The sequence below is a fragment of the Astatotilapia calliptera genome, chromosome 18 (genome assembly GCF_964374335.1).
Source record: "Astatotilapia calliptera chromosome 18, fAstCal68.1, whole genome shotgun sequence".
NCBI classification, from domain to species: Eukaryota; Metazoa; Chordata; class Actinopteri; order Cichliformes; family Cichlidae; genus Astatotilapia; species Astatotilapia calliptera.
The window spans coordinates 10,811,324-10,829,203 of record NC_137439.1 but is presented as its reverse complement, the minus strand read 5'-3'; the positions used below and the strand labels follow the sequence as shown (position 1 = coordinate 10,829,203).

General features: G+C 39.9%; 1 protein-coding gene across 1 annotated transcript in view; it reads right to left on the bottom strand.

Moving 5' to 3' along the window:
- The window catches only part of ak5 (adenylate kinase 5), a 104,922-nt gene that overhangs the window by 8,680 nt on the left and 78,362 nt on the right, over positions 1–17,880 (bottom strand). The window contains exon 11 of the mRNA XM_026149065.2: positions 15,271–15,434. Coding sequence (XP_026004850.1) covers positions 15,271–15,434 — 164 coding nt within the window. The remainder of the gene's footprint in view (positions 1–15,270; positions 15,435–17,880) is intronic.

The window sequence follows — 17,880 nt, the reverse complement described above, 5'->3', positions numbered from 1 at the left end:
TAAAACTGATGAAATTATGAATTTAGAAAAGTACCATCGCATTTTGATCCAATAATGCAACACCATCTGGAAAGCATCTGGTTGGCAACGGCTGAATGTTTCAGCATGACAGTGATCTCAAACTCACTCCCGGGGCAGTGAAAGCATACCTGGATATACACAAAGGAAAACTATCGTAGACCTCAACACAGCCTGGACCTCAACTTTATTGAAGTAGTGTGGGATTGTCTTCATTGAGAACGGAACAAAAGTCAGCCAATATCCAAAGAAGAGCTTTGATGTTCTTGAAGAACCCTGGAGAAGTATTCCTGAAGACTACTTATTAAATAAACTTGCTGGAAAGTGTTCCTAAGAGGCTATGCTGAGGACTAAAGGTGGTCATACCAAATATGGACTCTCAAGCGTGTTACAGTTGTGCAATCTCTATTTTGCCTTATATCATGCCTTTACATGCATGTTTGCAAATGTTTTAATATGCTTCTACACCTACTTCTTTCTTTTTTTTAACCAAATATTAAAGAAAGGGAGGTGGGTCAAGACTTTTGACTATTCAATGTAATATAAATCAAACGCGCCCTCTTCAATGAGCTGCTGGTGTTAGCTTAGGCTGTAGCATTGTTATCAAGCTGTTTCAGGAAGACTTTGTTGAAGAAATAAGACTGTATTGTTGCTTCTTTCACTGGAGACGTTCTGCTGGCTGTTCATCATATTAGTTTCAGCCACTTCAATCTTGAAGTCAAATTAGCTTGGAGCTAAATTAGTGCAACACGTCCCAGTAGCCCGTCTCTGACATGCAGTATCACCGCATCCCTTCATAAAAGGTAAATGTTTGTTGCATCTTCACTCTGTTCAGTAGGTGATTGCAGGGGATTATTGCTCTTCAGTGAGTGCTAGTGGTTATTCTACTAGGCTTTGCTGTCAGTCTTGCTGTAGAAGCTTATTAGTTCTGAGGCTACGTGATTAGTTAGTTTGTTTATTAGCAGGGCTGTTGAAGAAGTAATTGATGGCTTTTACTAGTTGTGAGGCTTGGCCCAACTTAGAAGGGCATCATGGAAGAATTGTTTGCCACTGTGAGATGTCTTGGTGTTCAAAAACTCCAGCTAGCCTTCTGGATCAATTCATGCTTGGTGTGGAGGGAATTTTCACTTTGTTAGAGGGCCTGGGAGTGACAAGAGTGAAAAACTTTACTATAACTTCATTGTTGCTCAGAGTATTTTGGACTCACCAATTCATCTATTTTAGGAAAGCTGTCATAGGTAAAAGAAACGGTATAAGGAAATGAAGGCATTAAAAAGTGTTCCTGCATAAAATATCATGTGGGGTCTTAAATTTCACTTTTTAAGAACATAGTGGTTACAACTCTCATTTTATTCCCTAATAGCTCGGTCCCTTCAGGATAATAGTATTAATTGCCGTTCTTTCTCAGTTCAGACTTGGGTCTCTGCTAAAGAGTTATGTTGTAAATTGGCCTCAGGCACATTTTTCTATGATTATTTCAGTGTATTATTGGGTTTTTTTCTCTCTCTACCCAATTCATAGTCAGATAAGCACTGGTGATATCATTCGAGGTTGGTTCATGGAACAACATTATCCATATCATGGATGGAGAGAGCGGAGAGAGTGATGGATTGTAACATGGTGAAGTTAAAGTATAGTTAACTTGACTTTGATCATTGTATTAGATGGATTGTTGTGTTCAAGTGTCTCACCCCACTAGACAGCACGCTCGTTTTCCTTTTTAATTTTCATTCACCCGCCACATTTTTAGGTACACTTCTTCTTGTTAACGACTGCTCGTTAACATAAAAAGAAGTGATGGTTTTTGGTGGCGCTTCTGAGGCCACTATTATAGATCTTGGTTCACTGGCACAGTATGTTAAACCAGTCATCACTAATCTGGGAGTTAAAATAGAGGCAAATCTTAAACTTGAAAGCCAGGTCAGAGCTGTTGTAAGATCTAGCTTTTTTCATTTGAGGGAATTAGCCAAAATAAAGCCTATCTTATCGAAACAGCATTTTGAGACAGTAATCCATGCCTTTGTTACTTCTAGGCTGGATTATTGTAACGCACTTTATTTTGGGGTTAGTGATGCGTCCATTAGGCGCCTGCAGGTTGTGCAAAATGCTGCAGCACGTCTTTTAACTGGAACAAAAAAGTTTGAGCACATTACCCCAATTTTAATTTCACTCCACTGGCTACCTGTACATTTTAGGATTGTTTTTAAAATTCTCTTATTTGCTTTTAAATCTCTTAATGGCCTGGCCCCTCCCTACCTCTCGGAGCTACTACAACCATATACACCTCCCCGTTCCCTTAGGTCCGCCAATCAGCAGCTCCTTAAGGTACCAAAAACTAAGTATAAATCTAAAGGTGATCGTGCTTTTGGTGTAGTTGCTCCAAAGTTGTGGAATGATCTACCCTTGCATGTTAGGCAGGCCTCTTCTCTCTCTGAATTTAAAAGTCTTCTTAAAACATATTTATTCGCTGAAGCCTTTGGCATTGATTAGAGGGGTTGACTCAATTTGTTTTGACATGTTTCAATTTATTTTAGTTTTTTTTAGTTATTTATTTTATCTTATCTCATTTTAATTTTCTTTACTTATGCTTTTAGCATGTACAGCACTTTGTGAACTCTGGTTTTATGTTAAAGTGCTTTATAAATAAAGGTGGTATGGTATGGTATTCAATGCACTGCTTAACTCTGCATCACAGATGATGCTACTCTGCTACATGTACTGCAAACAGTACTGAGACTACTGTAAACAACAGAGCCAGAGATCCTGTGCAAACAAACCTTTTTTGACACTATTCATGAATTACATGAAGCATTTTGTTATGCTCTATAAAAACAAAAAACAAGCAAAGCAATTTCATAAATTGAACCTATATATCTGTAATAGGACAATATTGTCCAATTTAAAAGCTGCCATTATGACTGTTACTAATCACCCAATCCAATAGCGTCACAAACTGAAGCCTATAAAACAACCATAATACCTAATCAACTGTTATAACATCGATAAAGTGAAAATTTATTCCAGCAATTGATACTATCATATATCCTCCACATTACAGGTAATGGGTCAGCTGAGGATGGTGTAAGTGGCTTGTACATGTGAATTTAATACTTCTTCAAAGACATTTACCCTTCTGTTATTGTGCGATATCTGTCATCATTTCACTTAATGTTCATTAGTTGGGATAGATGAAAAACATTCATCAAATAGGCTGATCTAGGCAGTTAACCTGTGTTAATGTTTTAAAGGCTTTTTTGCCATAAGAGGAGGAAATAGCTAAGTGTGCTAACAGCTCTGCAGTTGTTAATGATTTTAAAATTATTCTCACTAAGACCGACGTTGTTTGTTTTCTTTAACTTTTTCCTGATTTGGTGATCTTAAGGCTTCTTGAGAAAAACTTACAGGAAGGAAGAGGGTAGGACGGGAGATGGTAGCTGTAGTTTATGTCTTCAGATGACACGACATTGACAGCAGCAAGATATGCTCCACTAGGTATTCATGCAACCTGGACTGAAACCCTGAGCTGCCCACAGATGCAACAAATCACGAGCAGCAGCCGCATCAACATGAAAACAAGCGCTCCTCCACTTCTGGTAGTTTAACACAATGAATAAGAAGCAGTTTTTCAGCTGAGTTAATTTTCTTTCTGCATGTTTATGTGAGTTTTTGCAGTGTTATATCAAAATGAAAAAATGAATCCCTGTTTCAATAACCAGTGGATTTTCCTCGAATTCAGCTTCTATAAATATAAAATAGAGCTGAAAAGTGCAATCAATGGCCAGCAGGGGGTCACTCTCCCCGAGTCTTGTTGAATGGAAGTGTTATGGCCCCTGGCCTTGGAAGAAGAGAGCCAGCCTTCCTTCAAGCAGATTAGGGTGTGGCAACCCCCACAGACGATTGGCTGGCTGGTAACCCGTGGATACCTCCAGGGAAAGTCTATTGGACCACCTGAGGGATGCCAGACCAGTGACTGACTGGTCACACCTGTGTCTTTAAAAGGCTGAAGAACATTCATTCAGGGGCTGCTGCTTTGCACTGAGTGTGCATCCTGCCCCGTCTGTGAGCCTTGTTTGCAAGACCTTATCTAAACTGTGCATTAAAAAGTGCATGCCTGAGCGTGTCGTTTTGTATTTAAATGAACAGAAAATGACCACTCTTACATCTGCTGTTGTTGTTGCTGATGAGTATGTGCTTGCCCATAAATCATCATTCATTGTCAGTGAGACGCCACGTGTTAGCTCTGTGCAACAGCCCCACACGGCTAAAGCGTCTGGTTCGAAGGAAAATCATCAGTGTTTTTATAGTCACAAACCTGGACATGTCAGCGCTGACTGTTTAGCCCTAAAACGGGAAACGTAGTTAAATTCCCAACAGACTAAAGGTGTTGGTTTTGTGCAAGCAGTGCCCCGCAGTGAAGTCCTTGGTTGTGGTGGTAAGATGCCTGACCCTTGTTTTGAACCTTTCATTTCTGATGGCTTGGTACCACTAACAGCTAATCCCTCTGATCTGAAACCAATACGCATTTTGAGGGAGACTGGAGGCTCCCAGACTGTCATCTTCTCTGGGGTCTTACCTTTCTCAGCTGAAAGCACCTGTGGTTTTAATTCTGTTCTGCTCCCAGTTCACCGGGTTTACGTAAAATCAGAACTTGCTACAGGGTTTTTCCCTCTTTCTGTTTGCACAGCCTTACCAGTAGATGGTGTGGCCATGTTAATGGGGAATGATATTGCTGGAGGTTTCTTGCTTCCAAATCCGGTTTTAGACAATCATCTAAATCAGACGACCCCGGACTCTTCTGTGAACTCTGGGCTGTATCCGGCCTGTATGGTTACCTGTGCATAATCAGGTAAAGATGCTGACATTTCACTCTCCGATTCTGTGCTGATGTCCTCATTTTCCAAGGAGGGTAATGTGCAAACTGAAGAAAACAATGTTCTGCCCGATCCATCCTTGAAGAACGCACCACTTCAACTGACCAGCAAACACTTGTCCTCAGCCCAACAAGCTGACGAAACATGAAATTGTTTCAATTGTGTGGTAAGTGCTGATCAAGCCAGTAAAGAACAACAAGCCTGTTTTGTAGAACAGGACATCTTAATGCGTCAGTGGTCTCCTCAGGTGCGGAAAGTGCAGACTGGAGTAAAGTTAAACAGATAGCCAACCATAAATAGACATAAGGTCCTGTCTCTTGCCCATGAAAGTCTAGACATTTGGGTATCACAAAAACATACCAGCTTTTGTTAAAGCATTTCTTTTGGCCTAGTATGAAACGTGATGTTTCAAAGTTTTGTCGCAGTTGTCATGTGTGCTAGATTGCTGGTAAACCAAATCTGGTGATGCCCCACTGTGTCCTATTCCTGTAGCGGATTAGCCATTTGTCCATGTCATAGTGGACTGTGTTGGACCACTACCTAGAACAAAGTCAGGAAATGAATATCTGCTCACCGTCATGTGTGCTGCTACACGTTTCCCTGAGGCCATTTCATTACATAAAATTACAGCAAGGTCGGTTGTTACAGCGCTAAAAAAGTTCTTGTCTGTGTTTGGCCTGCTGATGGTCATACAAACTGATCAAGGTTCAAACTTCCAGTCAAAGGTGTTTAAAAAGGGTGGCTAAATCCCTGAATATCAAACATGTTGTGTCCTCTGCTTACCATCCAGAGTCCCAAGGTGCATTGGAACGATGGCATCAGACCCTAAAGGCAATGCTACGCAAGTACTGCCTAGAGGCTGAAAGGAGTGGGGATGAGGGGATGCTCGTGAAGTTGTTCAGGAGTCACTCGGTTTTAGTCCAGCTGAACTAGTATTTGGCCACATGCCTCGTGGGCCACTTAAAGCTATGAAAGAGGAATTTTTGATTCCTGAAGAGCTCCAAAACAAGTGTGACAAAGTATGTGCAAAGCTTTTGTGAACGTTTGAGTCAGGCCAACGCTCTGGCTAAAAAGCATCTCGCTGCTTCACAGCAGAACACGAGGCTTTTATAGAGGTACTTATACTTGCTAATGATCAGTTAATCAAGTGCATTTGATTAGCAGCACCTGGCTGATACTTGCTCTCTTAAATCCTATAGAAGCTGCGAGGATGTACTTCATTTTTTCACAGCACTGCATAGGGTTCTATGAAAACTTTCTTTTTTACATGACCATGGAAAGGAGCTTGAAAATAACTCCTCAAATAGATTGCTGGAATAAGATGGTGAGGCCTGATATTAGACTTTGGTATTTCACAGAAAAATACATGTTCTGTGTTTCCAGGCAACAGTACAGTAACACTTTACCAAGGCAAACACTCCCTGTGTCGTCACTCACCATTGCACCACATACGACAGCGTTTTATCTCACTTTGAGATAAAACTCCAGTGTGGGTGATTTTGTGTTACAACGGCTTTTTGTAATGTTTTCGGTTGTAAACCTGGAGAGGTGCACTTCAGTAATCCCAGTGTGGGATTATTCATCCAGCTTTAAATCACCATTTCTCTCTCTCTCTCTCATAAGTCTCTCACATGGCATTAAAAAAGCATTTCACAGTGCTCATGTTGGAGAACACATGGGACATGACCTTAATGTGCAGTAAGAAGCTTAGACAGCAGAGCTTTGCTTGAAAGCCATTGGGTTTCTCCACCGAGTAGACAGAAAGTTAAAGTAAATCTGTGCGTGGGTGTCTTTATATGGCATTTTAATCTTGGCTGAAAAGCCTCAGTGTTTCTGATTCTTTGGAGTTTGTGCTTTTCTGTTGTTTTTGTTCTTTTTCAGGGGGCAGAAAAGGATAAAAATAGCACAAGGAAGTCCATTGCAATCAGCAAAAATTGCCGGTTACTTTTCATAGAATATAGATAAGCATAGACTGGCCTTTTATCCTCTGGAAAAACTATTGTTATAATTTCTTTCCAAAAATGTGTCCCTACTTGCCAGATATTCAACAGTCATCAATAGAAAGTTTTCTAAGGGCTATTTATTTAGCAGAAAAGAGTGAAAATTCAAGCAAAATCCCATTCATCTCCATTGATCCTAGACCTGAAACAGTTAGTCAGAGACAGATGTTTTTTTTGTTTTTTCCCCTCCCACGTCAGAAATCAATACAGTCTCAAAGCTCTTGTTTACTTTCTGCTACCTCCGGGTACAGCTCCTTTCTCACACTGTGTCATTTCCTGCTGTTCTCATTACTAGAGCTGCTCGAACAAGAAAAGCACTTTACTTTTTGTGGTGGCAATTACAGGGAAACCAGAAAATATTGGCGACTCCTGAAAAGAGTCAGTTATTGGCATAAGCAGAGATTTTCTGTAGGTCAAAACTTTCTCTGAGAGCTTGGTGATAATTAAATTCACGTCAATAATATTCTCTTACTTTAGGCAATTATGTTCATTTTGGATCAGTAGGAGGGCAGATTTTGGTAAAATCAGTAGTATATTTGCAATGAATTCTTCTTAACAGCAAAAATGTCTTCACATAATAGAACTTCAGAACTACGTCTTGTAACCGTGAAGGCTTGTTTTTAAGTTAAGCTTTAATCAGTTGTGGAAATCTTTAAGGGCTGGTTTTCTTTCTGTGTGACTGCAGTTTCACAGAATTATCTTTTCTGAAATGTAATTATGTAGTTTGATACAATGGTTTTCTGCTTACTGTATAAAATGTCCGGACTCTGTATATGAGCCTCCGGACTTTATGTTCATGATGATCCATGACAAAGGTTGGGACATTGTTTGAAGTTTATCACATGTGAACTCAGAGTGTGCAGGACACAGGACAACCACTTGCAAGCTGGGTGTTCACAGGACTATTACGTGTGCTTTTCTCAAAATTTGTGCAATCAGACATCAGATGGGCTTTACACTAGGGAGCTGGCAGGTTAAAGTGCATGTCTGAAAATGGCTACGGTGTAATTCAGTCACTAATTGCATTTGTTTTTAACAGTTTGTGACAATAGTGGGGCTCTACAGCACAGATGGATAAGATCTAACTGGATTTGGATGCACAACCTTTCATGGGATTTCTTTCAGTTGAGAAAAAAATAGAAACATGCAGACCGTATTCTTCAGATGATTAATTAACAGGCTGTGTTTGAAGGCTGTGGTGACATAAACGTAAACACCAGAGCTCAGTAATTCCTCCATGGACAGATTAAGGTTGAAAATCCTCCACTGTGTGTTTTGACAAACTGCAACCAGTTTACCAGGCGGAGTGAAAGGACACGCTTCAGCAATACATTCCAGTCAATATTTGTGACTCACTCTGATCAAAAGCACACGCAAGTTGAACACACATGCTTACAGCTGTGTGTGTGTGTGTGTGTGTGTGTGTGTGCATTTTAATGTGAAATGTCACACACTTGCAGCGCAGTTCAATTAAAAGGTTTTCTGACAACCACCAGCTTATTACTGATCATTAATTATGACCAGCAGAAAAATGCATCACGGCTCATAATCTCTGCAGCTGTAATGAGGGATGTGGATGCTGGAAATTAAGCCTGTATGTTAAAGCTATTTGTCACTTCTACCTGCTACTTTTGTAATGTGATTTAAGTCTCATGTGTTGTTGTTTGTCTGTTAGCTTAAACTCTGTTTCAGAGAAGACAGTAGTCATGAAAGACCAGGAGCTTCTGTGAAATCAACGGGGGGAAAAAACAAAACAAAAAAACCACTGAAGACTTCTCATGTGGCCTTTTTTAACCTTTTGACGTTTTCTGTCTCTCGCTCTCTTTTTTGCATATCTTGCTCTTTGTGGTGAACACCGCTCGCTTTCCTGTTTAAGACAACTTTTCAATTTGTCAGCATTTTACCAACATATGGCGTAATCACCGCCAGGCTAAGTATTAACTGACCAAAAACTTTCATCCTACACAATGATTGGGAAAGTGTGGTTTCCAGCTCTGGAGGTACTGCAGGTGGGCCACGAAGTTGTTTAAAAGGGAGAAATCAAAGATTTTTAGCTCATAATTGCCATTAAATATTAATTTAAAAGAAGCAAGCAAAGCCACAGGATGCAAAAAGTATTCATTAGTCTTTCATTTCTGACCTGTTTTCAGTCTGTACATGTTTTATATCTCCTCTGTAAAAGGTTAAATGAACTAAATCACCAGTTAAGGCTGTTGTTTTTAACAATCAAAAGGAATCAGTGAAAAACATCATCAATAGGTCTAATTAAGGGCTTAAGCAGGCTGCAGAATACTTTCTGATACCATAAACGTACTCTCTGGAATTTGGAAATAATTATGAATGATGATGGGTGCATTTCCTCACATTAGAATAGTTGTACTTCTGTTTGTGTAACATGTATTTTTCTGTTAGCTGTAGGAAATGTTTAAAAAAAATAAAACCCTGAACAGTTATTGCACAGAATCACCTTTTCTGTATTTAGACAAGGACAGATCTTGTTCCCCATTTGAAATGACAATTTGTGTACACACACAGAAGAAACATAAACCACGCCAGGCTGAAATTATTAATTAAAGAGGAGTATTTTTACATGACTCAAAACATGCATCGAGTGGAGCTTAATCACTTCCTCAATCCTCTGTGGATAATCTACATGAGTGCCTCGCTCGAAAGAGAAGATACCATCACATCCTTCCCACAGCTGTCACAGATGTATAAGCAACTACAGCAGCTTAAGAAGCAGCTGTGAGACCTGATTTATATTTGGACTACTTCTCTCCTATAGATCTGTCTGAGCTAACTTCAGCAGTTTCATTACCTAAACCATCGTGTTATCCTTTAGATCTTTTCCCTACTTGGCTGAATAAGGATTAACACTTCCAATGTTGAGTGTTTCCAGCACCTTGTTGAATATATGACACAAAGGATTGCACACAAAGTTGTGCAGGCAGAAAAAGGGGGTCCAACTCAGTACTAGCAAGGCGTACTTAAAAATGGGCTGCAGAGTGTATCTGTTATAATGGCACCCAGAACACATCCTCTGCTCTCAGCTGAAACAGTCCTCTTGCTGGGCCGTGAGGGCACATCAACTGAATTAAAACGTTCTGCACTGCTTCTAGCACATGCATGAATATGAGTATTTCAGAGTTTCTTACTGGGAAAAAGAACAGCATCACAAATGCTGTATATATTATTGAAAGAAACGTACTATTTCTAATAAAGTTTTATTTGGATTTGCCACTTTAATATCTGTGCAACCACTCGATTTGTTTTAAAGAATATTATGTGCCTCGTACTGTATTATCTGCCTTGAGGACCTGTAAATAAAATATGGGCTTAGATCATCTGTCACTCTTTTGGGCTACATTTCTGAGAGTCTAGAAAATAGAATCTGAAAAGAGCCCCTTTAAAAACAATGCTAGAAAAATATAGTACAAAGTACACTATGGTGCCAAAAGTATTCGCTCGTCTACCTTCACACACGATTGAACTTGAGTTCTTAATCCATAAAGTTTAATATGATGTTGGGTCACCCTTAACAGCTTCAACTCCTCTGGCAAGGCTTTCCAAAAGGTTTAGAAGTGTATTCATGGAAATTTTTGACTGTTGTTCCAGAAGCACATTTGCGAGGTCAGACACTGATGATGGACGAGAAGGCCTGGCCACTCTAATTCATCCCAAAGGTGTTTTGTGCAGTTGGGGTCAGGATTCTGTGCAGGCCAGTCAAGTTCTTCCACACCAAACTCACTCATCTATGTCAATGTGGACCTTGTTTGTGCACAATCAATGTTGGAACAGGAAAGAGGCATCCTCAAACAGTTGCCACAAAGTTAGGAGCATTAAAATGTCCATAATGTGTTGGTATGTGGAAGAATTAAGAGTTCCTTCCAATGGAACTAAGGGGCTGAGCCCAACTCCTGAATAACAACCCCGCATCATATATGGAAGAAAACGCTGGAATTCACTGAACTCCTGAGAGCGATTTCTTTCACAAATATTTGTAGAAGCAGTGTGCCTGCCTAGGGCCTTGACTTTATACACCTGTCGCTATGGAAGTGATTAGAACACCTGAATTCTATTATTTGGATGTGTGAGTGATTACGTTTGGCAATATAATGCATCTGGCCCTGAATACCTTTAGAAAGTGTTGAGCTACTCTGGGTGGGGTCCACAATCACACATAATAAAACATCCCTCGATACTATCAGTATTGTTTGAGTGCAGACTCTCCAGTGCCTACATGAATAATGCCTGAGGTTGTCTCTCTGTCCCAGTCAGCGTGTTTTTCAGTACATAATTTACCATGTCTGCACAGCCTGTCAGTGAGTTTGTTTCCATCTCTGAAACAAGCTCAGACAGACGTTTCACCATTATGAAATCTCCAATAAAGCCCTTTTTTTTTTTAAAAGTGCTTTTCAATATAAAAATTTAACGTTAGTCCTCCCTTTTCTGTTTATTTAATTATACCCTCTGCAGGAAAAACATGTTACATAATACATATTTTCTCAGCCTGAAAGCTGCGGTGTAGTCAAGTAACTGCAAGTACATTTTTAGCATTTTCTAGATAAACTACTTCACTCCCAGGCTTTATAAAATGATAATCTATACAGCCGTGTTGTCAGATAATTATTTTTTGGATATGCTTTTTGCTCGGTGCTTATCCCTGTCAGAGGCCGACACTTGTCCTCTCACAGTCTACCTGTCAGTCAAAAAGTGTGGTTAGTGGTTGTCTGACATGTTTGACTGTCACTTCTGCTGCTGTGGCATTTTGCAGTTGCTTCTTGTACTGAATATCCTGTTCTTACATTTATTCCAAATAAGCCAATAACAGATATAATCCTCGGGTGTCATTAAAATGTACTGTTTCATAATTGTAGGGAGAAAAAAAACATTCCCCTGAAAAATAGGCACACTGTGTTCTTATAGTTTGGTTCGTCTGATACTCATTTCCATTCTGATTTTTTGCAATATGGCACTACTTCGAGAAAGGCATCAGAAAATAAAGAAAATACAGGGATTTTTATTACCGATAGGGATGCGTGATGTGCTCTCATTCCAACGGCGTCAAACGCTGCTGTTGTGTGATATGCAGCTGATTTTTCCCAAATTATGCACAGGATATTGTTTGGTGTCTCTGTCAGGATATTGGTCCTTTTTATAGAGCCACACAGAGAGATGGTGGTGGTGCAGAAAGTGGTGGTTTTATCTGTCTGAGCGTTTGAAGTCCTTTAATATTTTAATACTGATTTTGATTCTCTGTCTTTTTACATTAGCATGATTTTGCTAGTAGCACGTCTCCGTTGTGTGACCCTGTGTTTTGATTCATGAAGTCATTATTATCCTTTTATGTTAACTTTTAGTTTTATTGTTCAGGGTCTTGTCTAGTTGTGGACGCACTTCATTTTATTTACTGTTCTAGTTTTAGTTAAGTTTAGTTTAACTTTTAGGCGTTCTGTTTTGAGTTTGTTGCTCCTCATGTTTCCTCCTCTCTGCTTCTATTATGTGTATTTGTTCTGTTGTGCTTATTTCTCTTTGTCTTCAGATTAGCTCTCTGTGCTTAGGACTCATGTTTTGGTTACTTCCTATTTTTACTTTGAAGGTCCCGTGTTAGTTCTGGTTTCTGATTTTCCTTACAGTCTTCATCTGTGTCTCGGTACCCTCTTGTTGGTCATTACCTAATGAACTGTCTGGGTATAGTCTTATATTCCTGTCAGTCTTTGTCACAGCCTTTGCTATCTTTGCTGTGTGTCTTCTCCCTGTTTAGTCATGTGTAATGCTTTGCTCAAAGTGATTTTTGAATTATTGTTTATATATTACCAAAAAACAAATGCAGGACCGTCTTGTGTCCTGCATTTAGGCCCTCATTCTTAAGCTCCACATCCTGTGACACTTTAGCCCTGCACATAAAAGAATGACATTTAAATCACAGATAGAGGGGCAGTTACAAAAGTCAACAACTGGACTCATTGTTGTTTCTCAATCTGAAGCCAGTGTTGCTTTATTTAATTTGCTCATTATAACGTTAGCTAGTTTAAAATTGGAGAAGAGTGAACAGCCGGATTGGTGCCACGTCTGCAGGGATGGAGGTGCTCTGTTGGTCTATTGTGGTAAAGAATGAGCTGGGCATGAAGGCAAAGCGGTCCATTTGCTGTTCACTATATGCGCCTCCCCTCACCTGTGGCAAGAAGCTGTGGATAGTGACCGAAAGAATAGGATCAACAACACAAGAGGTGGAAATGAGCTTTCTCAGAAGGATGTCTGGGCTCAGCCTTAGAGATCATGCCAGGAGCTTAGTCAACTAGTACAGCCGCTACTCTACTGGACTGAAAAGAGCCTGTTGAGGTGATTTGGGGATCTAACTAGGGCAACTCCTGGATGCCTGTTAGCTGAAGTGTTTCAAGCATCTCCAACTGGGATGATACACTGGGGCATCCGCAGAACATGCTGGGGAGATTATGCCTCTCAGCTAGTTTAGTCCGGAAGCTGGAAGAGCTGAATGAGGTGGAGAGGGAGTGTGGGCATTTCAGCTTTGACTGAAGACCCAGATAAATGGAAACAGGGCAGGGTTGTCCATGGTGGGCTTGGCAAGATTTTATATAGGTCTCAAGTGTGGCAGACATGAAAACACTACTGTATTAGTACATATGTTCACAGATTCAGCTCTGCTGTTAACGCCAGAAATTCAAACTAAACCTTTCTGAAATGTAACCCTGAGCAACATAGCAGACCCACTACAAACAGCAACAAAACACTTTTGATGCATTTTCCCTGTCTGCCCTTCAATCATACGTTGGCTGTCTCAGACGTGTTTATAAAATGCAGTGAAAGGATATTTGCCCTCTTCTTGATTTCTTAGTTTGTTCCATATTTGTTACTCTAAAATGTTTTAGCTCACCAAACAAATTTCAATATTAGACAAAGTGATGATTTCATTTATTAAGGGAGAAAATCTATCGAAACCTGCCTTACAAAGCCATTTCTAAGGCTTTGGGACTGTGAACCACAGTGAGAGTCATTATCCACAAATGGAGAAAGCTTGGAACAGCGGTGAAGCTTCCCACGTGTGGCCAGCCTACCAAAATTACTCCATCAATGACTCATCCAGGAGGTCAGAAAAGAACAAAAAACAACATCTTAAGAACTGCAGGCCTTACTTTTCTCAGTTAAGGTCAGAGTTTATGATTCAATAATAAAGAGACTGGGGGGGAAAAAAAGAACTGAAAGGCTTGTTTCATACTTTCCAAAAAACAGCTTGACGATCCTCAAGAGTTTGGGGGAAATACTCTGTACACTAACCAAAAGCTGAACTTTTCAATTGAACTTTTCATAAAAAGAACATCACACCAACATTTAAACATAACGGTGGCAGTGTGATTGTCTGTCGCTGCTTTGCTGCTTCAGGACGACTTGCTGTAATTGATGAAACCATGAATTCTGTCCTCTACCAGATAATCCTGAAGAACAATGTTTGACCACCAGTTCATGGCCTGAAGCACAAACGCACTTGGGTTATGCAGTAAGAGAAAATTCACAATAAGTCCACCTCTGAATGACTCAAAGAAATTAGACAAAATCAAGTTTCTGGAGTGGCCTAGCCAAAGTCAGGACAAATCCAATTGCGATGCTTTTGCACGACCTTACCAGGACGATTTTGGTTGAAAACATTGAAACAATTCTCCAAAGAAAAGTGGGCTAAAATTTCTCCACACTGATGTGAGAGATGCATTGGCAGTTAATAACTGATTGCAGTTTTTGCTGCCAACGGTGGCACAACCAATTAGGTTTATTTAGGTGAGTCAAAATTATTTTTTCAATCTTTCTGAATAAATAAAATCATCATTTAAAAACTGCTTTTTCTATTTACTCAGGTTATTTTTGTCTAATATTAAAAACTGCTTGATGATCTGAAAAATGTAAGTGTGACAGTTATGCAAAAATACTGGCAACCGCCCATGCTTCCCCTCAGCCTCTATCAAACACACATGTGAGGTCAAGAGCACTGAGGTTCAAACTCATCCAAGACTGTTAGTAGATGCACCTATGATATCAATTTAAAGCTCGTACGTCACCTTAATCTTGAGTTATCGCATTCAAAACGTTTTGAATCCAGGAAGCGGACAAATACTTTCTTTTACTTGCACTGGAGATGAGTTGAATCTAATTTTACCCTCATCCTAAACGGTTATGGTTAATCCCTTTTTTTATATGTCCAATTTTTCAATCACACAACAGTTATGGAGTATTTATTGTGCTAATAATGCAAAATGTGATTTTTACAAATGAAAACAATGTAAAGTCAAATCAGTTTATAATTCTAGGCTTTGTGAGCTTCAGTAATCCCCTCATTATTTGCTTGTTTTACTCTGGACTGCCACACTGACCTCAGGCAACTGTTCTCCTCTCTCAAGTGCGTCCCGCAGGTAGCGCCCCCTATCGTTGTTAGACTGCAGCTCGCTGCAGAGCAGGTCACCCAGCGTGACGCGACGCAGGCCGAACCTCTCCTCCATCCGCTCACACTGCAGAGCCTTACCTGAGCCTGGACCACCTGAGACAGAAACACAGAGAAATAAGCAGAAATAAGGCCATATCGTCACGGTCAAGTGATCACTGAGACTAACCTCCTGTGAGAAGAGGATGACGAGGAGGAAATTGAAAGATGACAGAAGAATATAAAGGAGGGAGATGATAGGAAATGGACGATGAGTGTTTGTGTGTCCGAAAGAAGGTACAGTTAAAGAACAAAGAGAAACAGATAAAAAACAGATAAAACAAAAAATAATCAATTAAATTACATTTATTACGAAGGAAAATGGAAGGTAAAATTGTTTCTGCATTTTTCTGTGAAGTCTTCTAGGAGTGGTTTTTCACTGACTTTGCTGTTAGCATCGCAATAACATTTAAGCTGCATAATAAAAGAAAGATCATCTGTATGCCGTCCTCATTAAGACAGGGGTTTGTGCAGAAATAAGTTTGCAATTTGCAGAGTGATGCAGAGGTAATATAACAATTACTTTCCACAAGGAGTAAATAAGGAAAGCACTGCATACTTTTAAAAAAGTAAAGAGTAATGTGGAGGGCTTAAAAAGGCAGAATGAACATACAAAGCATCATATTCAGAGAAAGATAAATCAAAGTGGGAATTAAACCTTTTTTTCTAACCAACCAGCTTTCATTAAGTAATTACATTTTAGCTGCTTTCACTTCTTACGGTCAGAATATATACCGGCACTTTCTGTGTTTGATAGCTTGCTGTGATGCTCGCAGGTGTTGTTGCAAGTATAATTGTATAACGTGGCCGTGAAACTGTGTGAAGCAGTCATTTATCAGCGCTAGCCTTGAGCCTAGTAATAAAACTCAGGATGCGCTTCATATTCATCATTATTCAACTCGAGTTGAATTCAAAAACAAGTGCGCTCATCACCATTTCCTTACGGAGCACGGACAGATATGAGCGAGGTGAGGCTCGCACGGTGGGGAACGACTGAAATCAGAGAGAAGAAATCAAGGAGGAAGGGCTAGGGATTCATTCAGAACATAAACACCGCCTTCGTTTATTTAGCCAGGCTCCATACGCTGCACAGACACCTCCACCAGGATGTAAAATAATGACCCAGAAATCCTTGAGAAGCTTGTTAGTGGCTCTTCTAGTTAGTTCGTCTTGCAAGTCAAACCCCTGCGAACTGTCTGAGTGTGAAGACGGTTTCATCACTGAGAACATCATCTAGATGAACCCAGTTTAAAGGTCACAGCTTTGGGAAGTGTTTTACTTTCCTTCTTACTTTTACTTCATTTTCTCAGTAGGTGTCACAGTGTGCACTGCAGCCATGTTAAACATTTCCATGCTTTTAGGGTGCAAACAGCTTGCATAAATGAAAATGTCCTCAGATATATTCGAAACCAGCCTTTGAGGCTGGATTATTTCCTGAGCTTTGAGAAGGAGTAATATATAGAATTATTAGTTTAAAAACTAACAAACTGATGCATGATTTTAAGAAAAAATGTCACTTGTTCAACTAATTACAAATTTGATTTAAAAAAAAGCAATTTTATCAAACCTGTAGCCTCACAGGCTGCCGCCTCATCCAAACGGCGAGTATATTTAGACACAAATATAACTTTTCACAGTGTAGATGATGTTATATTAATGTTTCCAGGATCCTGGTTACTGAGCTTTGTGAGGAAATAAGTAGCAGGGGTGGAAATCCTTAAATTAAGGTGTTTGTGAGCATGAGATGCTGCATAGTGTCCTCCTAGGGTCATTCTTTTGTCCATTCTCAGAACGAGTTTTTAAGAATGTATGGGGTGCACTGAGTGTCATATTGGGAGCAGTGAGAAAGCATTTTTAAAAAAATCATATCTGACATGTCTCCAGTTGTTGGCTAGTTGGCCTGTATGGTCATCTTAGGCGCAGAGTTCTGGGTGCGAGCACAGCTGCTGTTTAAAGCAGCCAATCAAAATAAAGTTGGCTTAAATGGAGCTGAAACAGCTTGGTCGAGAGGATTACTTTGAACTGAATCATGCAAAGCTATGGCTTAGGCCAGCATTAAAAATGGGCAGCAGGAAATGAGTGTGATAACATAATGTGGTGTGGATTTGATAGAACACAGGAGAATCATAAAGATTCACACATTTTTTTTTTATCCATATAATCTAAACCTAAACAGAAACATAAAAAACATGAGTAAAGAATGAATTTGCAGCTTTGGCATGTTTGAATTCTGCTTCTGGTTTCTCTGCTAACGCTCAGTTTGGTAGAGGCTGAGATCTGAGATGCCCAAACCATCCTACCATGTGTGAACAGCACTGTCACAGCGGCGTTCGCGGTAAGAGCCAAAGTGACAGATGGAATAAATTAGAGAGACAGAGATGGAAGCAGACAGAGATGAAAACGATGAGCACAAAACAAGGCAAAGACAGATACAGCCCTGCTAAATAATGTTTCCTTAAAGCATTAATAGGTAATGTTAAGAAACTTTATCAGTTTACATGAA